At 41.5% G+C, this 23401-nt stretch overlaps 2 protein-coding genes across 10 annotated transcripts in view; both read right to left on the reverse strand.

Annotated features, from left to right (window-relative positions):
• Positions 1 to 740: 740 nt before the first annotated feature.
• Positions 741 to 6221, reverse strand: sdsl (serine dehydratase-like). 2 transcript variants are annotated; one of them, XM_040048885.1, is made up of 9 exons: positions 6104 to 6221; positions 4177 to 4330; positions 4053 to 4089; positions 3825 to 3964; positions 3649 to 3737; positions 3329 to 3562; positions 3112 to 3242; positions 1611 to 1697; positions 741 to 1475 (listed from the first exon to the last, which is right to left on the reverse strand). In XM_040048885.1, the coding sequence occupies exons 2-9, from the start codon at positions 4321 to 4323 to the stop codon at positions 1372 to 1374; spliced, it is 969 nt and encodes a 322-aa protein (XP_039904819.1). In that variant the 5' UTR covers positions 4324 to 4330; positions 6104 to 6221; the 3' UTR covers positions 741 to 1371. The 2 variants fall into 2 exon arrangements, with proteins under 2 accessions (XP_039904819.1, XP_039904818.1); XM_040048884.1 differs by lacking the exon at positions 6104 to 6221 and adding an exon at positions 5342 to 5485.
• Positions 6222 to 6277: 56 nt separating this feature from the next.
• LOC120744456 (apoptosis-stimulating of p53 protein 1-like) overlaps positions 6278 to 23401 on the reverse strand; it is a 56871-nt gene continuing 39747 nt past the window's right edge. For 7 of the 8 annotated variants that reach the window (XM_040048877.1, XM_040048876.1, XM_040048882.1 and 4 more), the window contains 19 exons: positions 23237 to 23293; positions 22551 to 22671; positions 22212 to 22291; positions 21950 to 22117; positions 21390 to 21530; positions 21113 to 21308; positions 20624 to 20749; positions 15557 to 15624; positions 15091 to 15289; positions 14761 to 14988; positions 14450 to 14668; positions 13066 to 13216; positions 12910 to 12947; positions 12462 to 12829; positions 12217 to 12354; positions 10672 to 10805; positions 9107 to 9273; positions 8819 to 9018; positions 6278 to 7887 (listed from right to left, as the gene is read on the reverse strand). In XM_040048877.1, the coding sequence (XP_039904811.1) occupies positions 7846 to 7887; positions 8819 to 9018; positions 9107 to 9273; positions 10672 to 10805; positions 12217 to 12354; positions 12462 to 12829; positions 12910 to 12947; positions 13066 to 13216; positions 14450 to 14668; positions 14761 to 14988; positions 15091 to 15289; positions 15557 to 15624; positions 20624 to 20749; positions 21113 to 21308; positions 21390 to 21530; positions 21950 to 22117; positions 22212 to 22291; positions 22551 to 22671; positions 23237 to 23293 (2841 nt within the window). In that variant the 3' untranslated portion in view covers positions 6278 to 7845. The remainder of the gene's footprint in view (positions 7888 to 8818; positions 9019 to 9106; positions 9274 to 10671; positions 10806 to 12216; positions 12355 to 12461; positions 12830 to 12909; positions 12948 to 13065; positions 13217 to 14449; positions 14669 to 14760; positions 14989 to 15090; positions 15290 to 15556; positions 15625 to 20623; positions 20750 to 21112; positions 21309 to 21389; positions 21531 to 21949; positions 22118 to 22211; positions 22292 to 22550; positions 22672 to 23236; positions 23294 to 23401) is intronic. The other variant, XM_040048878.1, reaches the window with a different exon arrangement.

Below are 23401 nucleotides of genomic sequence, written 5' to 3' on the forward strand. Positions count from 1 at the left end.
ACCTTAACTTCAAAAATGTAAAATATAGTAAATCCTGCCCTTTAAAATATCTAATATCTTCTTTTACTGCGTGTCTACTTCAGTACTGTGACAAGCTGGACCTGATCCCAGCTGTCAGGGTTAGAGGTAAGAGTTAAACCAATCCGATCGCAAAAACAATCTGACCAGCAGATTTTTCATGTGCAGTAACACGTGCATGAAAAATCAGCAGAGTATCCCAAAATGCACGGGGGAGTGCCGGAAATGCACATCAGAGGAAGGCAACGAAGCACCACCACCACCTCACAGCAAGTGAGGGTTTGAATGCACCAACTGACTGTGGCCTTACAGTGCGAGTTGTGAGGCCTGCGAAAGATGGGTGACCTCTCTGAGGTGTCTCCTACCCTCACCCTATCACAAGCTCCACCTCAACCACTACCTTGACCTGGATAAGCAGAAGAATATGGATGTATAGGTATTTATTAGTGGTGGGCAGATCGATCCAAATATTGATTGTATCGATACCAAGTCAGCATCGCTATTGGATTGATACCAAAATATGCAGCATTGCACATGACTAGTATTTATTCATAATATGAAAAACTTCCAAGCCTCTCTTTGCAATTTGCTATTTTGGCACTTCTGTTTAACATAGCACTTTACTAAACTGTGACACCTCAGTGCAGTGTAGTGTCCTTATCAGCTGATTCTGGGGGGACAAGGCAGTGATGGATATTTCAATGAATGACCCATGAATTCAGTTATGCATGGCAAACACTTTATTTTTATCTCGTTGCTTTGCTCTGGGTTTTATACTGTTTTTTTCCATTGCATGTAGTCAAAACTGCCCACATTTGATGCTCTCTCCTTTCATGCCGAACACCACAGGGATCAGAGCAGAGATACTATCAGTGAGCAAGTGCCGTTTCTTGCTACGAGAGTCACCAACCAATACTCATTTTGTTGTCAACACACATGTGGGTAAACACAGTGTCACACTTCACTGAGACTTACTGCGGGCTTTCTGACAAACAAAATGGAAAAAAAGATGCTAATACTTGTCTGAAGTGTTTCTAACTTTGAGGCACTTTTGATTAGAGAGCTGTGACACCACCATGTGACAAAACTGTGTAACTGCATGCTAAGCAATAATTACTCAAAATGACATTTAAATTAAAACACTTAATAACTTATAAAGATTTAGCTCAGTTACTTAACATATAATCACACTAAAATATTATAAACTTTCCTTTAAATTATATAAAGAGACTTTTGCTTTTAAATTTACAGTAAAACTGCACATTTCTTTATTTTTCCTTCCATTCACTGAAGTTTTTTCATCGTTATACACACCCTGCCCACACACACACACACCTGCACGCATACAAAAGTTTAACTCTGCAGTTTGTGCTTCAGGTTGGTCAGTTGCTCCATGTTGATGGTGGAGCCACCGCACACAATCATCAGCAGAGGGCCCATGAGAGCTGGCAGACGACCTAAAATGAGGAGAAGCAGTAACTGATGTAGTCATTTCTCTGAACTGAGAAGGTCTCAACTGTCTCAGCCTGATGGACTGAAGTACTCATCAGCTGCTTCAGTATGAAGAAAACAGAAGGAAGGTGAGGACTTACCTTCATTTTGTAATCTGACTATGATACCGCTGTAGACAGCTGCCAGCGCTGCTCCACACGCCATCTCCACCAGCACGCGTTCCTCATCTGCAACCGGCATGCCATCACATTAACTCTGGTGCAATTTCCACTTAGTTGTGCATAATTTTTCAAACATTTTCCACTATTCAGCAAAGCCACAAAGCAGCAGGCTTAAAAGTTACTGATGAAAAAGTTTTGTCATGGTGTGAACATTGTTGCCATAGTTACTGAAGGTAGAGGTATTCAGACCCTTCACCTGAATTCTTTGCATGCGTGAATCATCCAAAAACCAACTTAAAGTGGACCCGCTTTGTACAATTCACATTTCCTCTGTAGAAGCCAGTGAAGGTGGCTCCGGCCTCTGGTTAGGATGCCTCCCTAGTTTCTCTCTTTGCAGGTTTCCAATCACACCCAACTGGGAGGAGATCCTGGAGTAGACCCAGAAACAGCTAGAGAGACGATACATCTCATCTGGTCTGGGAATACCTCAGGATCTCCAGGAAGAACAGAAAGTGTTGCTACCCTTTAAAGCCTAAACTGTCCTCTGACTGGCTGGCTGGGTAGGGCTCCTGACTTCATACAGATATGAAGTTCAAATAAACCGACAGCAAAATGTTTCTAAAGTCTCAATGGAGAAGTGTTTGTTCTGTTATAAAATGATAAATTAGTATGTTTAGGGGCTTTTGTGACACTGCATCATTTTATGAGGGAAATTTAGGCAGCATTTTACTGCAAACCACAGAGGACAGGCTGCACTGGAGGTTGCCAGATTAATATGAGAAGATTAATGTGAGAGGGAAGAATTTAAAGTATTGCTGCACAGATCTGTGTTCTTTAGTTACATATTTAAGTTTATAGTGCAAAGCAGCCCTAGTCTAATATTTCACAAAGTGTTGTGCTATATAAGATTAGTATATGTTTTGTTGTATTAGATAAATTAACTACAACTGATGTTGTTCAGTATAAGTTAATAATAAGTACCAACAAGTATAGTGCTTGAATAAATGTGCTAATAAATTATTGCCTTCCCCTAGCTGTAGCTCTATCATTAATCATTAGACTTTCTCTGCCCACAAGAGGGCAGAAAATGGCTTCCACAGGCCTGTATGGTTTGCAGTTAATTTCATTCATTCTGGGGCATAAAGACATGCTTGTCCAGCAGCTCGAAGTGAAGAAAAACATTGTACAGGGAAGCAAAACGAAAGCATTTATGTACAGGAAGTCTTTTACAGAGTAAAACCTCATTCTAATTTTCTGCAAAAACCCTTCTTTATACTCCTTATTATCAAAGTAACCGTGGAAACTGGAGGTATTAGGACGCACAGGATAGAAACAAAAGTCTACCATGCTGATTTGGACACTGACTTAATAGCATTTGGTGAGAATAAATGTGATGAAATATGAAAAAAAAAAAAAACTATTAAAAGATTCATTAATTGACACTCATCACCAAGCTTAAAGGCAAGGAAAAAACACTCACCCAGGAATGTTTGGATAGCGTGCAGAGCCTGCTGGTCGGTCACCAGCTCAGAGATGATTGTCAGCTCGCTGCTCTGGCTGTAGTCGAAGGCTTGTTTACAGGCCGTCTTCGCTCCAAGACATTTAGCCTCACTGTGGAGAGGCAGTAGGTTTGATGGATGAGGGTACGTTCGAAACACTTCATTGCAAAAAACTTTTAAACTCCTTTAAAGTCAAACCTGGTGATGTCATCTAAAGTGACCAACTTCCCCGCTTTAATTGCAGCATTGAAACAGTGTGCCCCCACTGTTTCCATCGCGACGATGGGCACGTCTGTCCAGCCCACATCCTTGAGGCCCTGGATGACCCCACACAGGAGGCCCCCTCCGCCCACAGACACCACCACAGCTCCGGGCTTCACGCTGGGACCCAGAGAGGCAGTGACCTCTGCAATCATACTGGCGTGGCCTTCCCTGTATGGGTGAGTGTGTGGACACAGGTACAGTTTGAAAGTGAGTCTCTTTAAAGTGCTCTGTGCTTTAATGAGGAGGTTCTCTACCATAGCAAGGGGTGATCGAATGGAGCAACATAAGTAAGCCCTTCAGTTTCTGCCAGTTTGAGAGCCTCTGTGTTGGCATCATCCCAAACCTGCAAAGATAAGAGTCTTAGTCTTCTTTAAAAAAATAAAATAAATCTAAATTCTGGATTTTAAACCATCATATCAGTGAGCTTCACCTTGCCTACAATTCTGACAGTAGCACCCTGATCACGGAGTCTCTGGACCACCAATGGAGGAGTGGAGGAGGGAACTATGATGGTGGCTGGCACGCCCATTTTTTGGGCTGCATATGCTGCAGCCATACCTGCATTACCACCTGAAAAAACACCACCTTCAATACTAAAGAAACACACTAATGACACTGCATTGTAATGAGAATATGATGTTTAACAGGACAGAGTCACCTGAAGAGCAGATTACTCCTTTGGAGTGTCTGGCGAGCTGCAACGACACATTAAACAGTCACTGTGTGACAATGTGGATCTGAAGAAAGGGAGCACGCGTGAGGGGGGCTGTAAAGATTCCCACCTGCTGGCAGAGGTGCCCGATGCCACGGATCTTGAAGGAACCAGAGGGCTGTGCATTCTCCATTTTTAGATAGACAGTGGTTCCCACCCTCTTGGACATGTTGATGCTCTCCAGCAGCGGTGTCTTCAGGTGGAAAACCTCTGCCATGGTGCACCTAGATGCCAATGAAAGAGAAGCAGTAAAAACTCCACAGAGTGCAAGTGGGTGGTACAGTGGAAAAGTTGTTCATCTTTTATACACATTTTCGTCTTCTGTTAGGTTTATTGGTAGTCAGAGCACAACTATCACCAGCTCTCAGATTGCAGTGCTGAAGAAAGAGAAGAAACAAAGAAGCTGCCTCTGCACAATTTGTGTTAATTTAAGGCACTGAACTCTTGAGTCATTTTTCATTGGTAGACTGTCTTTCACATGTAATTTCACTTTAATCTTTCTGATCTGATTTAAAATCAACTGCATCATATTTTATTAGTAACCATGAGAATATCACCCCCCCCCCCCCCCTATGTACTGTATTCACCTACTGTGAATATTGTAACTTTGATTTTTCTAATCTCATCTCTTCTGTTTCTTACTGCACAAATCATTTCTCCCACTTTCCACCGAAATCTGTAAAACCACCATCCTTCACTTCCTTCCTTCCTTCCTTCCATTGTTGTTGCCACCTTCAGTTTCTGCTTCTTTCCTGATAAACCCGAGTGTTAAATTATTTTCCTTGGCTTCCTTCGAAACCTAATCTCACATTTTCCAATGACACCAAACGTGCCAGAGCACATAAAAACACCCCAATGTGTGAATTCTTTAGTATTTCTCTTGGAATGCCTGGTCTATTGCCTGTGTAAATACACTGTAAATGGGTTCGTTTTTAATATTAACTACTATCACCGTTTGAATTATGTACCAAGCATGGGCAGTGTTGCTTTCAATAATAAAATAAAATGTCCAAAGTGGAAAATCAGGTATTTATATTCTTCACTTTAATCTTCAGCAGCTCTCTTTAGGGGTAAATACACTCAAAGTCTGAATCTTCTCGCCTCTGTGGCAGCAAAACATGTCTGCCAGCGGAACTTTATTAACACAACAAAGCAATAATTAACATAAAGCGTCCAAAATGCTACGTTGTAATTTGGGATATCAAATACAAACCATTATATAAACCATGACTTACGTTCGGTTAAAATGTCTTCGTGAATGAGCCCCGCAACAAAAAATAATCAACTGTTTACTTTTGGAAAATGTATTACAGTTTCACCAGACGCTACGCTACATACGAATGTAGCACATTGTACCGGAAAAGTATCCAATAGTAACAAGACTACTTCCGGTCACTGCTTCAAAATAAGTGTTTGATTAAAACCAATGAATGTAGAAACTTAAAGTGAATTTACTGCTGGAAACAAGATTATATGACGTTTGCCTAAAATAAACTTAAACTAAGTGTAAAAAAAAAAAAGCATTTTAGACAAATAAAATTACAAGATAACAAAACTAAATAACATAATTGTCTAAAAAGTGTCTTAACAATTCGTCAGTTTCGCCAACTATGTCAGCACACCAACTCTGAGCCAGCTTTGGTACGCATGTAAACTGGGTTTTTACATGAGTATGAGTGTTAGTAGTGTTTTGTAATTTTGTACAGTTCTGAACTCATCAAACAACATCCATTTCACAGTGAATACAATCTAAACTCCAACTAATAAAACTAACTGAAGTGAACAGTTTAACAATAAGAACTAAACTGAAAACTGCCCAAGTAACTCAACTGATTTTGAAATTTCCCCACAGATCGGTTTGCCAAGTGTTTTTATTTTGAAATTACAAAATAAAAGGCTGACAGTTTTCTGTAGTTCAGTTCCTGCATTAGAGTTAAATTACATAACAAACGCCACAGTGATTGAATTTAGGATTTTAATCTGGAAAAAAAACTTACGACTGAAGAGCTTTCTGTCGGTGCTGGCTCTCCTGAATGACCTTTGAACTTTAATTCCCATCTAAAGTCCACGGTTTATTACTTGAGGCTTGTAATTATGTAAGCTCACGTGTGTCTGCCTGTAACTGTTCCAGCTGTGCATTGTTGAAAAAAAAAAAGCGAGCTGAGTCATTGTTGTTTTTCTCTGTAGGGATTATAATTTCTTTATTAATATTGTACAGTAGCTGTATAGTTACAGTTTGCATATACACAAAGTGATGGTAAGCACTTCTCAGAACAATATCTCACTCTCACACCAAACATCACTCATCTTATTGCTTCATATTTTACACAGCTCGTGCTGAAGAAAACGGCGCTTTATTTTGTGGCAAACCTTTCCTGTACACTAGGTGGCAGCAGTGAGCAGCACCAGCACTGACACATGAAAAGAAACAGGAGCAGTGTGTGCTAGTAATGAGAAAAATAATAATAGAAAGCAATGTTTTGTTTTAAATAAAGCAATATAAATCAGGGCCAGAAGCAGAAGCAGTGGAAGCAGTTCTTCCTTCACTCACGGCTGATTTAGCCCCATTTTAACACTGACACAGGTTCTCTTTCCCAGGCCAGAATTAGGCTGGGCTTTCTTTGAAGCCACCTTTCTGAGCAGCCACAGGAGCTTTAATGTAACACATTTAACAGCAGATTGACAGAGTAGCTTTTAGTTAATGGGTTAATCGTCAGTTTTCACATGAGGGTCGGTATTTTTAGTCTGAAGAAAAATATGCAACAACTAGCAGCATTTTTTTTATCTCCTCTAAATAAAAGTATCACCCATCCTTCACTTTCACACCCTTTTCTCCTCATTCTTGTTTTCCTTCCTCTTTTCCCCCTTTCTCCTCCTTTACCCTCAACAACCATTTTGGCAGTTGAACACATGTACATGTGAGAGCGTGCATTCATCCCATAATAGTTGACAAATGCTTGAATGTCAGATTATGAACTCAGAAACAGCCCATTATTCTGACTTGACTTCAAACCTTTTTGCTTCACCGTGCGTGGGTGGATGCAGATCCCAGCTTCCACGTGTCACAGTCTTGTGGTTGCACTTCCAACTCTTTTTTTCTGATTCATTTTCTGCCGAAACCTGACTCCCGTTAACGTTGTTTACCCTCCCCTCACTTTCCTCTTTCCAGCTCCACTTTCACATTTCACATCTCACACGTACTTTCAGCCTGTAAATTTACTGCATTTACAAACCTTCACGCCGTGCAGCGTGAAGGTGTTTCCACTGTAGCTGAGAAAGAGCGCATTCCTTTGCTATGTCGCTGATGAGGCTGGCATTATAAACACCCATCTGGGTGTTTTGTTTTTCTTTAAATTAACACAGTACAAAAATAAAGCGACATTTAAAGAATATTTGGAGAATATCAGACAGAGCTTTATGACTCCAAGCTCATTGTTTCATATTTTAAGCTGTGTGGAGCTTTAAAAAAAGCTTAAATTGCTTTTTTAATACTCTTTTTTTTTTCATTCAGCATTTCTCATGCAGCTGAACACTTTGAGTTATGAATTTACGTCAGCTCTGCAACATCTCGGTGAAAATGCACACTGCATCTATCACGATTTGGCTCTGTTGCATCCACACAAATAGAAGAAAGTGGCTCCATCTTTGTCTTCCCCTCATTCTGCTCCTTCTTCTCCTTCTTCTTCTTCTTTCCTGCGTGCATGCCCCCTCTGCGAGCATGAGGCTCCTGATCTGGGCTTTATGCCAGTGAGCGTTGTCTGGGTTTGATCCTTGGATACAGCTGCAGAGAAAACAAGACAGACACAGAGAGCTAGAAAGAGCAAGCGAGGATGTAGGTGAGGTCACAACATCATGTCAACATGTTCTCAAGGTGCCTGAACATCTGAAGGCCAGCAGACTGAGGGGCATCGTGTGGGAAGAAGGTCTTCCTGCATTTGCATGTTTTCTGTGTGGTATAAACTGAACAAAACATAGGACAGACAGGTACTTGACATACTCTTGCTGCTCTTTTACACCATCTATGTGACGCCAAGAGTTGGATGGGGCAAACTTTTCTGCAGTTAAATAGCTCAAAATCAGAAATCTCATCTTTTCTAAGTGTCCTTGACGTCTTATATGCTAACATGAAACCAGCTGCTTGAAACTTCAGAGCAGAATTTCAGTCAGCCCTAACCTTTGAATAAAACTGGACTATTTTTTGAAATAAAATCCTTGTCAAACTTAAACTGTTGTTCTAAAAATCTGACTTGGAGCAAGTCGTCCACACTTTTGTTTTCTTGACCAATTTACTGCAACTCTGCTCTTTGTGGTACACATGAAAAGTTTCTCTCTCGCCTCCCACAGAGCAGCATCTCCACTTCCTACTTTCACATAACCCCTAATCTGGCTTCTCTCCACTGGCCTTCTGTATGTCTTAGAGTTGATTTTATGATTTGCTGCTACATGGCACAACTGTTGGCACCATATGAATATGTTTACAGGCTTAGATCCTCAGCTGGGTCCTCCTGGCACTGTGAAAGTAAGGTGATCGTGTTTATATCATCAGGGTCACTCTACTCTGCCTGAGGAGATAAAACTCACAGTATCATCGACTCCTTTGAAGTCTTTCTCTCTCTTTTTGTCCTTGAGTTGTACCTGTTCTTATACTAATGTCCAACTTTCTCACTGTAATATTTTCACCAGAGTCGCTCTTTTGGTTTCGGTTCTCTCACCCCCAGCAGATTTCTGGGCACGTATCCCTCGCGGTCATTCAGGCGCGCCCACCACCACTCTGTCTCAGTGTCGTCATGGCGACGCACCACAGTGATAGCATCACCTTCGCTGAAGGAGAGCTCATCAGACTGCTGGGCTGTGTAGTCCCACAGGGCATAGACTAAACCTTTGTTCATCACACCCAACTTTTCCTGCACACCTGTGAGAGACACAACGATGACTTTAGACGTTTACCTGTGCGATTATGGTAATTGCGCACGCAGGTGAGTGCGTCTGTATCTTCCTACCGTAAAGGAACTGGGAACACTGGGTGTAGCCCTCTTCCATTTCTTCACATTTGTCCGCGGCTGTTTCCACGTCGCTGATCGTTGTGGCAAAAATGGCCGCCCCTGACTCCACCAACATCTTGCAGAGGTGGACGCTGTTACATGAAGCTGCACAGTGCAGCGGGGTCCTGTGAAGACAACAACATTAAAAGGGACCTTGCAAGGAAGAAAAAAAGGAAATTTGATGATATATTATGTTACTGTAATTGCAATAAAGATCTTGTGTAGATCTAAAGCAGAGTCAGCTGAGTTTTTAGTTGCCTTAACTCACTTGATCAAATTTTGTATGACTGGCAGAGTTTGTGACTTAACAGCAAAAAAAAAAAAAAAAAACTGTTAGCATAGCAGATATCCAAAACTACCAAACTGCTGTCCCTTTGCTGTTAGCTTCCTTCACAAATAGATTCACCCATAGGTGGGTCTGATCCAGCTTTATAAGCCAGTATTGGGCTCATAAATTCCCCTTATTATTAGGGCTATCCCCTCTTTTTGATATCATATTGAGCTAAAAGTAGAAAAAACTGCATATACCAAGCATTTAGAGCAGTATCTGAAATCTGAAACTTTGCCTATGTTTAATATGAGCATCGCAATTCGGTCAGTATATGCAGTCCTATGAAAAATGAAGTACACCATTACCGTTTGTTTCCATAGGAATTAGAAGGGTAAGTGTTAGCACCTTTATAAAAACAGAACCAGACACCAGCATATCAGCACAAACTCCTTGTACCAGCTCTCAAGCACAGTAGTGGAGGGATGATGATTTGGGCACCTTGTACGAATGAGTTACCAAGGGCTTCTCTGTATACCAAAGTATTCTAGAGTCAAACGTGACAGCTGAAGCGTCACTGAAACTAGGTCATGCAGGAGCACGATGATCCTAAGCACAGCAGGAAATCTACAACAGCTGCAATGGCCCATTCAAAGTCCAGACCTCCAAAAAAAGATTGGGTCAAAATTCCTCCACACTGATGTGAGAGAGTAATGAAATCCTACAGAAAACGATTTCTCCAGGTTACTTAGTTTAGCTGCTAAAGGTGGTTCTGCAAGCTACTGAATCGTGGGCTAGATTTTTTCACAGCACTGCGCACATTCCATGTGAGAGGAAATAAAGAAAAGGATTAGGTCCTCCTTCAACATGAACATTTCTCTTTTTACCAAAGTTCATTCACTTCCAATCAAAGAAAGAAAGAAAAGATGTTCCTGTAATGCATTTTAAAACAACTACAGTTTAAATTAAACTAACCACGAAAGAATCAAATGCATCAGTAATTAAATCAAGCAACTTGTGGATACAGACCCTAATTGCATATTGTAATCTCCTCCTTCAATACTGCTAAGGCAGCTGAGTCAAAATGAAATTGGAGTCAATTATCTCTGTCACTGCTGCCTCTGAGCCGAGCTCCAGCACCGCCACCACAAAGCGTGCTCATTACTCAAACTCCCTCAAGTCCTTCATGCAGCCGCTGCTCTGTTATTGGTCTCTGTATTACTGCATGACACACAGACCGAATGAAGGCACTGACCATCCGTCACTGTCGGCTGCGTTCACGTTAACTCCAAAGTCCAGCAGGAACTTCACAATATGGTGATGACCAGCGCAGACGGCGTTATGAAGAGGTGTTATGCCTTCGTCGTTGGGCATGCTGGGGTTTTCCACCTGAAATAAAAAGAGATTCGTATAAAGAAATATTAGACTTGGAGAACGCTGGAATAAGTTATTAGCTGCTCACCTCCACAATGGTGATATCAGCCTGGAGAAGCTGAGAATGATCTCAGTGCAAAAGTCAGGAAACAACATGTTTTGAGCAGGTTGAAAACTGTTGAGTCTCACAGCCTCAGAGTGTAATAATATCAAACTGAGCTTTTTGTGGATCAGACTGTTTCCTTGAGAACATTAACTTCAGTTTAAAGCCTAAGAAGTCAGTAAGGACTCTCTTCTCCCGTGAGTGATGGCAGGGTTTCCATCGAAAGATGTGAGGCTCTGTTTTCTCTGCTGCTACAGAGTGCATCCCCGACTATAACTTGTACAGTTCCCTGCTGAGACCTCCTCTCTACTGGCACAGATTAAAGGGAAGTATTGTCAGGAAGGTACTGAAAATGCTTTAAAACTGCCTGGTAAATGGCAAATTTGTTGAGGCAGTCTGCATGTGGGTGTAATTACTGGCATGTAAAAATATTACACTGTTGCATAACCCAATGTTTTTTTTAATGCAACACAAAAAAGTAACCTTTACAAGTGTAACCACATTGTGTGATGATTTTCAGCTCTGCTTAAAAATTATCTCAAAATCTGAAGGCTCTGCAGAAGTTTCCCTTGTCTTCTAAGAAGGCCAACTTTCCACAGTTGACCAGCTGCTACCTCGCACTTCAGAGACTATTTGTTCAACAGGACTAAAGAAAATATCATCAGGACAGCTTCTGAGTTCAAATGCACTCGTTATTTTTTTAAGTTTACTGTTGTATGACACAAGATTTGTGGTTTAGGTCATTCTCCAGATGCAGATCATATCTCTGTTGATGATAACCCCTACTGTCTCTTTACTGTAACGGCATATCTCAAGCCTCGTCACTCATTCTGACACATTTCAGTGTCTTCACTACAATAAGTTTCTTCTTCTTCTGGGCTCAGTGGGATGCTGGATATCGGCTTCTGGCCCAAATCCTAAATGATAGCGATCCATTCCTGTCTCATCAGTGCTCCAACCTGATCACAGTCGGTGTGCTTCTGCTTTTTAATCACTGACCACATCAAAAATGTCCTCAAAGACCTGTCTTGATGCCTGCTCAATCATCCAGGTAAGAGCATCATCCAAACCGACGGCCAAACTGAGGTCACTTTGATGAGTGATGAAACTAAAATAGTGCTTTCAAATGTCTGTGAGTCAGTTTTCTTGTTTTAGCTTCAGCGTTTAGGAATCATTTGGAACTATGGCTGATGTAGTTATAGAAATAAATTATATTCAACTTAATTTTACCTTTGCAAAGCAACACAGTAATCTTTGCAAGTATGAAAAGTGAGACTGTGTTATAAGAGCACTATAATTGCACAACATCATGTTCTGATTTACCTCATATATGATTCTCTGCACCAGGTCAAACTCTCCCTCCAATGACGCATCCAGGAGAAGAGCCAGAGGGTTAAACTTGACTCTCAGGCCGTGACCCGTTCGCTCTGATGACGGCTTCTTCAGGTTGGTTCGCTTTACCTGCAGCAAACAGCATAAGAGAAACAGTAAAGAAAATGAACCTGGTGTATTGTTGTGTGACAGATGCCCAGGTTTAATGTGTATGCTTTGTGTTGTCGTATACATACCTTAGGCAGAGTGGGCGGGGCAGGAGGAGATGGTGAAGGAGAGATGTGGCCAACTGAGTTTTGAGCAGGACTAGAGCCTCTCTGGTTGTTATTATTTTGGTCCTCTGGTCTCTCAGGTACAGGAATCGGGCTTGATTGGGTCGATGGTGAGACGCCGTTGCCAGTCTCTGCCGCTGCTGTTGTCTCTTTGGATAATTCTGTCGTAACTGCAGGAGGAGACGAACGGCGGGAATCCGAATTCAGGTTTTGGGCTTCACACTCCGCGGCTGCTGCAGCGACCTGTTTATCTCCACGTTCTACGTTTCCATTAGCTGAATGAATGTTGTCCATGTCTCCCAAAAGGCAGTCCGGTTGGTAGAAAGTGTTGCCTAGAATTAAAGAAGGAACTTAAATCTATATATATTTAGGTACACAGATGTCACCTGACCATCATATGTCGGTGTCTTACCTGAGCTTCCCTCCATGCCTCCTGCTAATGTGTTGAACCTGCAAAAAAACCCCGGCAAAAACAAATTACATTTTTCCATTTTGATTCTGTTTCTGTCTTAAATTCCTGAAAGTTTTTTGTTTGTCCTGGTGCAGTTAAACATGTGGTAGCACCAACCTCTGGTAGAGCAGTTTTTGGATGTTTGGCCCCTGAGGGCCTTCAGGTTCAGTGATCGAGCTCCGTTTCTTGAGGGGCCGCGGCGCGTTGCTGAAGCGGCGGCGGAGAACCTCCAGGTCTGCATCGCTCTGGTATCGGAGCTGAGAGTGGGCTGTGGGGGACAAAGCTTTAAAGCTACTTTCTTCTTTTGTCATTTGTTCTTGGCAAAATGTATTTTTTTCTGCTCCTGTTTCTGAGATTGTATCTTTTTTCTTTTGCTGAAATTATTCCCAAAAGCTTTTCAGGATAGCGTGATCTGTGACTGATAAGCACACTACCATAACTTAATGAGAACTTTCTTTAAGACTTACAGTATAAAAAGATATAAATGTGATATTCTGGGATTTAAAAATCTGGTCCTGCTTTTAATGATTTCCAAGGTGTGGGCTACAATTCAAGCGGGCCAAGAGAGATAGATTTTTTAAATGTCTTTTTTTAACATGTTCTCGCATCTTATTTTTGTATCAAGGGAAAAAGTTAAGTACAAAAAGATCTAAATGTATCATTGGAAAAAGAAAGAATTAAATATATTTTATTTGGCTCACGTGATTAAAGGTTTGGGTGTGTTTCAGGAGATTTGGAAGCAGGCTGCAGTTTGAGAATGGCTGATTTAGCTCTTTCTAAGGAAGGTCCTCTGACTCAATTCTAGGGCTGCTCCTAGGAAATCAATGCTTGACTGAACAACTGACATAAAATTTGTGGTTAAATGATGAAGGAGGCTGGAATCTGCTTTAGTAAGAATAAAAAGCTAATAAGAAGAGTATCACTCAAAGAGACCAGTGAAGACACGGGAAATTTATGAAACTATGTGAGTAATATTTCTGCAGCCAGTGTGACTAAGTGACTGGGTTACTGTAATAAACTTTAAAGTGTGTAGACATGCATTTAACACCCAAACAGAAAATAAACAAATGCATTTTTTATAGTTCAAAGAGCATTAATTTATACATCTTTTGCATATCTAGATTGCTTGAAATGAGCTTTTTCAATCCTTAGTGTCGTATTTAACATGATGTGACATCTTTTTCAGTGTGCAGACAAATATACTTTTTTTCAGCACAAAGTTTGGCCTAAAATGTGACAGTGCATTGAGTGCTGCTCCATCATCTGCCTCCATCCTATCCCTGGCTATCATCTGTCACACCAACCCTCTGCATGTCCTCTTTCATTACATCTGTGAATCTTTTCTCTGGTGTTTCTCGTTTCCTCCTGTCGAGGTCCAGCGTTCAGCATCTTTATCACTCTTCTTATTTTAACACAAAATGTGTTTTCTGGTATTAAACACATACAGGAGAAACATTTTAACAAAGAAAGGTAACATTTATTGGTGATTGGTTGCACCTACCAACTGGGGTGAGCTTAGTGGGACTGAGGGGACGAGGGATGTTGTCCACACTGGGTGGAGGTTGAATTTGGCCCTCGCCGCTCTCTCCTCCTTCTCCTTTTCCTCCATCTTTATCTGTAGCTTCCTCCCCTGATATTTTTACTCCTCCTCCTCCCCCCTGGAGGAAAAAGACAGGGGATGGAGAAGTGGAGGAGGAGGGGAGGATGGGTTTACCGTAGACTGTGGAGAGACAGGAAAAAGGATGGGTTATGGTTTGTTTTCACCTGCAGAAGCTGTCAAACTGTCTAAACAAGTAATTGCTGTTTAATCACCTGCTTTGACAGTAGCCCTGTTGCTCAGAGATCCGTAGTTTTTGGCCTGAGGCTGCTGTAGGTACATGCTGTAGATGGAGCTGCTGTTCATAGTAGCAGGGCCCTTCCTGGGGGACTGTGGCCTGGAGGGATGGTCCGGGACGTAGGGACGTACGGCCACCGCCGGAGGGGGATCTGTCCGCTCTGTTTGTGGGGACAGCGGGGAGGGCTGGGAGGTGGTGGCAGAACCTAAGTGCAGAAACAGAAAAACAAAGTTATACAATCAACAGGACTGAAAGAAGAAGAAGAAGAAGATAAGCTTTTATTTTAATAAATAAAACTATTTATTACCTTGGCTTGAGTTAGGAGGGACAGAAATACGGTGCTGTATTTGCTGTGAAGAGGGGGATGATGAATGGGGGGATGAGGCGGCACCGGATCGAGGCCAACCCAGTGTACCAGGGGCAGAACGAGGCAGGGAGCTCGTGGCGCAGTGATGTGCAGCTGCCTGGTGGGTGGCACTGGGGTACGTACCATAACCAGAGGGAAGCTGGTGGGAGGGAGACACAGATATGAAGTATAACTGCATAACCTATTTTTTTTTCTTCTCACCCAGAGACATTCATGACTGCTTTCCATGGAGATTTTCCTCCTTAGACATTTTGAGTTGAAAAGTTCACACCATCACTTCACTGCTAAGCAGAAGCCTCAAGCGAGCCTTGATACCTCTATAACAGCGCTTACAGTGCAATAAATTATTTATTATGATCACAGAATTCATGAGAATAACTAATATAACTGAGAATTACACCAGTACCTGTTCTGGACTGTTGGTCCTCCAGTCTGTTACGCTCTTAGTGATGGTGGGCCACGGTGCTTCATTGGCTGAAGGGAGAAAGCGGCAGAGAGTCAGGGAGCCGAGGAAGGGATCAAAACAGGAAAGGAAATTAAAGTGAGAAAGAAGCAAATAAATCCAAATGGAAAAGACAGATGAAAAAAGATACTATGAACGGTTAAGTAACTAAAAAAATGATCGGTTAAAGGGAGTGTATATAATGTGTATTTGTTGCATATACATGTATATTTTAATGCTGCTAAAATAGCATACACAGAGCATGTCTGTAGTTTACTCGGCAACATAAATCCAAGCGGACAATGCACTGATTCCCAACCAGGCGTACTCCAGGCGCTTACACCTTTCACTTTTCAAGAGTTACAATTTACAATTAAATTTAAAAAAAAGGGGTCTTAGCAAGAAAAAGTGAGAAAATTAAGAATGAATGGTTGAAAAGGACATCTAAAATAACAATACTAAGTAAAGGTAACTCATCAATACTTAAAATTTGTAGCCAATATAATGTAAGTTGTAATAATGCACAGTGACTGACAATAGCGGTCACAGAAAATGACTCGTGGCTGCAGTTAAACTATTTTTACTAGAAGAATAAAACCTCTAAAAAACAGGAAGCCGCTACAATCAGGGTTTAAAACAGAACAAAACTCTACAATGTGAAGTTTAACTCAGCCTCTGTCTCTGCAGAGGTGTTGTTACATAATAAACTGGCTCAGTTCAGTGCAGAGTCACAGTAGTAAATCTTCAGCCACTGTTGTCTGTGACAGCTAAGGTCAACAGCCTAGCTCAATGCTTTGGAATTTCATGGCAACTTGGCCACACCCTTGAAGACATTTAACAGGAAATAGCTTTGTGAAGAAGTCAGGTGATCTTCCAAGGTATTGCAGAAGTGGAGAAGAAATGACTGATGGAGATCCACCATCAAAGCCGTGGCGCTAAAATGGCTAAATAAGTGCTGCTAAATAAAATTCCACATAATGTTAAACTCCAGCAGCCATTTACAAACTGTTACCTAACCATTTCGCCCAGTCACGTCACAGTCCTGGCTCATACCAGACTAATACTGATTAACTCTTCAACCCAGGAGCCACGCAGTCTGTACAGTAAGTTGTACTGCAAAACCTGTTGGCTGCTTTAACCTGCTGACCTCAGGAAGAAAACAGTCACGACAGGAAACAAGCAGTCAGTTCTGTGAGAGGTGGAAACTTGGCCGCCTGCCCCTGAGAGCCCAGATTAGAAGCAGTCACTCAGTGTTATAGAGGAAAGACAGTTTACAGCACAGTCACGGTACGTCCTGGTGCAAACGACAAACGGGTCATGCAGTAAAGCGTTTCAGCCTCACCACTCAAGTCTCTTTAGTTCACCATTTTTAAGCGTTTGAGTTTGATATTCTGTCTGTAAAATATGATGTTGCAATAATCAGCAGCCACAGCATTTAATGCAAACAAATGATTAAATGCAATGCTCTGCTGAGAAATCTCTCCTCCTGCCTTTGACGTAGATAACAGCCCAGCTCTGTATCTGAACACCATCATGGTGGCTCTGTGGTTCCAGGCAGACCATTCTGTTTCTGCGTTCTCCCCTGTGAGCTCCAGTTTCTCTCTCCATTTAAAAACATCTAATTTGATGCTGTGAGGACGCTTTCACAAGAGAGATTTCACTTCCTGTTTAAATAAAGGTTTGGCTGAAAAACTGCACGCTCATACAGTAATGAAATCAACAGGCACACATGCTAAAGCATAACCTGATTTATAGTCTATTTTTCTTTAAATGCGAACATGTTTTACAAGATAAAATCATTTCGTATTAAAAACAGAGCGAATTCATGACAATGTTTTTGAAACGTGAAGCGTAATTTTGATCTTCTTTTGCTGCTGGTTCAGTGAATTTTGGTCGGAGAGAGACCAAAGCTGCAGTTTCGGAATCTGTGAGATGTCAGCTTTCAGCCCCGACAGCGTGTCCGTGGACGTGCCGTCAGGTGAATGATCCACACTTTGTGTTTACATCTTTTTGTGGAATCCGTTTACCTGCTCTTTAATAGTTCTGCTGGTTGTTGAAATAGTTTTGTGAGCTTTAACATGAGATGCTGGCATTTCTTGCAAAATACATTTATATTCAAAAATCAATTCAGGATTTAATGAATCAATATTGCATTTTTCCAAACTAAAATCGATTTGAATCGCAGAAAAACAATTTTTTAAACACATCACAATTATTGAGGTCATATATAAGAGAGGATCACGATCATTTTCTCACAGACTTTTATATAATCTGACTTCTATTTACAGCTGGAGAAGTCACACCCTGATGGCCATGAATAAAAATGCAGTTTTAAAACTTTTCAGAGCCAGACTCAACAGCCACCTTTCATATACAGTCACACTACAAAAACTGCTTACAAATGGCCTCACGTAATGAGAAGGAACTGAAGGAGTTCACCAGAAACAGATCCGACATCTTTCACCCAACCATCAGGATGCACAACAGAAAGCTTTAGATCCAAATATAAAATTATTATAAAAAGTAGTGTAATAAATATCCATCGTTTCAGCACTTTCTAGCAAATATGAGCCAGTTTTGTTTAACATATTTTAAACAAATAAATGATTCCTTGCTTTGCTTTTTTTCTGGGCTTAATCTCCTCGATGACATCACCCTCTCACCTAAAACCTCTTGTTATCCGACTCCCTCACACACTCATCACACGTACTAAAGATAGCTACAATTCAGGCTTTCTCTCATTCATGTGCAATGGCCCCCTGCCCAATAGACTGTTGATTTGATTTACAACTACGAATTTTCCGCATTACATAAGCAGCGACATTAATAGAACTGTGGCATTTGCTTTGGGATTCAAGAACACAATGGGTGTTAAAACAAAGCTGGTTGAAGACTCTTTATTTTACTTCAGTGTAGGTGAAAAAAAATAGATATCGGCAGTTTAAATTGTGTTTTTCCACACTGTGTAGGAAGAGATGTCGGAATAAATAAACTCGAGTCTAAAGCCAGACTTTGGTTTATTTTCTGAAGCTGTGCTTCTTAACCCTGAGCAGCTGTTGGCTATCAGATGGCATGTCTGCACCCTTGTACACTCGACCTTTACAATTTAGGGTCCTTTGAGCAGCTGATTCAATTATGTTTTGTCTCTTTACCATCTGGTCTGCATAGCGGTTTAAACACGAGCGTGCTCGGTTTGAATGCATCCACTCTGGGAGTCAGATTAAGAAAATGTGTGCTGTGAATGCCCTTTTCTATTTTGGGTCTTTGCAGCTGGCTCCAAAAGTGAGTCAGTCCCTATAAACTCCCGTGTTAAAATGTTCAAGTTTACAGCAGATATGAACACATTTAGAACCACACACACAGAAATTTTAAGCTCTCTGTATTAAATTTCCCCTTCATGACAATAACGGAGGTCAACTTTTAGTAAACTCAGTTCCTTAAACTGAACCGCTCAACTACATCTGTGGCATTTTGGACATACTGGAATCTTTTTAAAATCCATTATCTGAAAATGACAGTGATCGCTATGTAGACTGCTGGACTAACCTCCTAATTAACTTGCACTAATTAGCAGGAATACAGTCTATGATAACTGCTCACGAACATGTTTTTTTGACACACAAACACACACACACAAACACTTATTCTTGGACAGAAAAATAACTTCTTGCTGGACTGGGATGGTTTATAAATCGAATAAAACATCTTTCTCTGTATGAGCACCATCAGTGGATCTTTCTAAAAAAAAAAAAAAAAAAAAAAAAAAGAAATTTATATATATATATATATATATATATATATATATATATATATATATATATATATATATATTAGGGGTGCAACGATACACAAAATTCACGGTTCGGTACTTTGGTGTCACGGTTCGATATTTTTTCGATACAAAAAAAATGTTCATGCCTTTTTAATTTGTCATTTATTAAAATTATAAATATATATTTTAACTATTCTGACTATGCTGTCTGTGTTGAGCGCTCAGTGGATCTGCGCTCGACAGTGCAGCCTAGGCGGAGTAGTCGAACGCAGATTCACTGAGCGCTCAACACAGACAGCATCGTCAGAAGGAAAGTTGATAAAATAAATTACAAATGTTGTATTGTTCGATACATATGCGTACCGAACCGAAAGCACTGTATCGAACGGTTCAATATCGATACGAATATCGTTGCACCCCTAATATATATTAGGGGTGCAACCAGAAGGAAGAGCGCAGGGCAAGCTAGCAAGACAGAAGTTAAGCTCTCTTTGCAACATGGACCTCCCCCACTCTCATTCAGATCTGGCGTTTGGAATTATTTTGGTTTTCATGTGACGTATGACCCTGAAGGTAAGCGAGTCATGGACTAAAGTAAAACAGTATGTTGGATGTGCCATGCAATGCTCAATTACATGGGTGGGAGCTAGTGTGTTAGCGCAGTTAGCTCGTTAACGTGTTGGCCGTCTAGCCCCATGCACGGGGCAATCGGCGGTAGCTCGTTAACGGAGATTTGCCGTGTTGTGGTGTTAAGGTCATTTCAACGAGATTAACCTGAAAGCACTAGTGGGAACACAACGAATATGACTGCACATTTACGCCGACATCATCCTAGTGCGAAGACAAAAATAACAAGCATGCTACTAACTTTAGAATTTTTACATTTATTTACAGAGCCATACTACCAAATATTCACCCTAAAAAACTCACACAAGCAGTTTCTAGATAACAGAATGTTTAAACGTCCGCTCAAAAAATCTATTAAGTGAATCTTTCGAGTGGTCATCCCCTTCTTTTTCACATAAACATGTGGTGCTATGTTGAAATAATATTATAACCTATAAACTAATTTTCACTACTATCCCATACACTGTTTTGATACTTTACATTTGGATTTGTGTAAGGTGACTTTTGGCAACTGAGCAACTTGTTTTTTGTGTAAAAACGAGGAGTTAAGGCTGAAGGTGCTGCTAGTATCGTGCTATCACCAATAAACCCAGCGGTGAGTAAGTGTGTTTAGTGGTTTCTCCTGGACTCACTGTTACTGTCGCCCCCCTGAGGGGACAGAGGCCCCTCCCACCGCTCAGTGGGCTCTGACAGGACGATGTCTAAATCTGACTCTTTCCATTGGCTGGGAGGCTTCCTGATGGCACTCCTCTCTTCCTCTGTAAGGCCACACCCACCACCACAGACAACACCAACCACGAGACAATAACACCCACCAAACAACAGCACAGACGTAAACATCACCACCATGACATCGGAATGACGAAAACAACAGCGAGACCCACACCAGCACCACAACACATTACAAAACAGCAATCACAGAACCACCACATTAAATCATTGAACATTGGAGAGAACACCAACACCGACAGAGAAGGGGAAGAGGGAAAAAACACGACAGGAGAAAGAAATGGAAGAAGAGCAAGTTAGAGGTCAGACAGCGATAAAGACAAACCAAGTCTGGTAAAGCACAGAGACTTAAAATGGGGGAAAAAACCAAAACAAAATAAACATCCACCAACCTGAGAGGGAGCGAATGTGGCTGAGAGGGGTGGGTTTGGGCGGTGGGTCAGCTGGGAGCGGGTACCCTGGCTCTTGTCTCCCCTCGGATGGAACCTGGATGTAGGGGCAGACAGCTGCCACTCGACCCGAAACTCCAGCACCGGGGTGGGAAGAGCTTTGAGGGGAGGACAGAGTGCCTCCATTCATACGACTTAACTGAAGTGGACACACACAGACACCCAGAATGAGACTCATATAACATGATAAAGAAAGACCAGACTTTTTTGCAGACTGCACCTCTGCTCTCTTCTTATGCAGGCGTTCTCTCAGGTCACCGATGCGTTGATCCATCACGGTCACCTGGGCGTTCCTCTTGTTCAGCAGCTCCTTATTCTGGGCCAACTTGCTGCTCTGCTCCAGATTGTGCCGGTTACGAGCCTTAAAAACCCCCCAAAACGTTTTACTCACATTTATGATTTCTGACACCCAAAGCAGGCAGGAGAAGGTCCCACTAAACATCTTTTTTTCTGCAACATTTTTATTATGTTTTTGATTGGTTTTAAAATAGCTGTGATCAGACAGCCACATTATATCCACTGTAGGTACCAAACTAGTATAACCTCATGGCATTTACAGTGTTTATTGCATTGTTTGTTTGCATGAGCTTCTAAAACATATTGTTCCCACATGCTTAGATGGTTTGGTGGTGCAGCGGAGGTGTTGGTAGATAATGAGGAAGAACAGGTGTCCTTTGTTTTTCCAACCAGATTGAGACATAAACATTTACTACACATCTTTTCAATTAGCCGTAAAGATTGCTTGGCAAAGGCCAAGTGTTTGCTCAGGGTATAGTTTACCTGCAGCTCCTGGTAAAGTTTCCTCAGCTCCAGAGCTGCAGGGCCTGAAAGAGGCGATCCCTTATGACCAGTGCCTGCACCCTGGGGTCCCGTGGGTGCCCCCTGACCTGGTGCACCAGAGTGTAGCTGCAGGCGTCCTCTCCTCAAATCCTCCAGCTGCTGAGTCAACTGTTAGACCAAAATTAAATACATATATGTGCACATATATCTTATCAAATCAAATCTGCTTCAAAGTTTATAGAAACCAAATAAATTTTCGTACCTGGTCGACTCTGATCACCGCAGTCTGCAGCTCCGCCTGCTTCTCCTGAAACAGGCTGCTCACATGGTCAATCTCTGCAGCTACACACAGAGAGCAGGACGTCAGATTGAAATTACATCGCTGTAGTTATTAAGATTTTAGTGCTCAGATTCTACAGAAATACATATAAACACCGAGCACACTGTAAGTGACTGAGTAAATGGTCAAAAAAATCCCTCACGCTGCAGCATCAAGGCTTTATGAGGTTAGATTCATGGTCTTTTAATATGCAGTCGTTTACTTCAGGGCCTGTAATCCACAGTCACCAACTCTACAGTGTTACAGAGTGTTTAGGCTTACAGAGGTTTCCGTTGATCAGTTTGCTGTAGTCGACTTGGCCTCTCATGGCTCGGATCTTCTTCAGCTTCGCTTCCTGAGTCTCCACTCGCTCTTTGAGCCGCTGCAGCTTCTCAGCTTCAGACTGAAAAAGAGAAGTCAGTGTTTAAAGTGGTTAAAAACTCCCCATACACTCAGGTGGTGGCAGTTCCAGTCATTTAGGTATACTGAAAGGATACCTGCTCTGTAATTTAACTAAACTGTGACCCAAGATGCAGAAAAATACACGTTTTAGTTGATTATTTACTGTCTCAGTTTCAGGAATAAATGCCTACAATGTGTTTAATTTGAAGATGCTCAAATGCATTCTGAAGGTTATCCAATGAAAGCGCAGGTATTTGCTTTACTTGGAAAATACTTGCAGACAGCAGTAATCAACAGACAGAGCTTCAGCACCTGTTAACATTTAGCCCTCCGACAGACAAACAGGAAACTTAACCTTCAGCGAACTGGCCTCTAGGTTAGACTGCAGTCACATTATTAGATATAAACCACATAAAGGAAGCAGTATGCAGATTATTGTATTTTAAACTGTATTAGTTTGATGAATATATTGCTCACACAATTGTGAGTAAAGCAACAAAGCAAACTTTAAATAGGGTGTCCTTGTGCTGTATAGACTCAAAGACTAACAGAGGTGTGGATCGCACCTGTGACTGTCCCTGGTTGGATCTGCCTCCTTGCTGAAGATACCTCAGTCTCTGTTCCTGCAGGAAACAAAAGTACAGTGAAAGTAGAGTCATTTCCAGACTTTCTTTTATTTCATTTGAAAAGTGGCATGGCATTTTCAGTTTTAAAGAAACTAAATCATGTTT

This window comes from Simochromis diagramma, unplaced genomic scaffold (genome assembly GCF_900408965.1).
Source record: "Simochromis diagramma unplaced genomic scaffold, fSimDia1.1 OVJJ01000305.1, whole genome shotgun sequence".
NCBI lineage: Eukaryota > Metazoa > Chordata > Actinopteri > Cichliformes > Cichlidae > Simochromis > Simochromis diagramma.

Bases quoted from the DNA above. Each gene is read 5' to 3' on its own strand.
- sdsl (XM_040048885.1), bottom strand. From the start codon at position 4,323: ATGGCAGAGGTTTTCCACCTGAAGACACCGCTGCTGGAGAGCATCAAC. The intron at 3,243-3,328 runs GTTTGACTTTAA...GCCTCTCCACAG, and splicing joins ACTTTAGATGACATCACCAG to TGAGGCTAAATGTCTTGGAG. The intron at 1,698-3,111 runs GTGAGTGTTTTT...TGCCGGTTGCAG, and splicing joins CGCTATCCAAACATTCCTGG to ATGAGGAACGCGTGCTGGTG.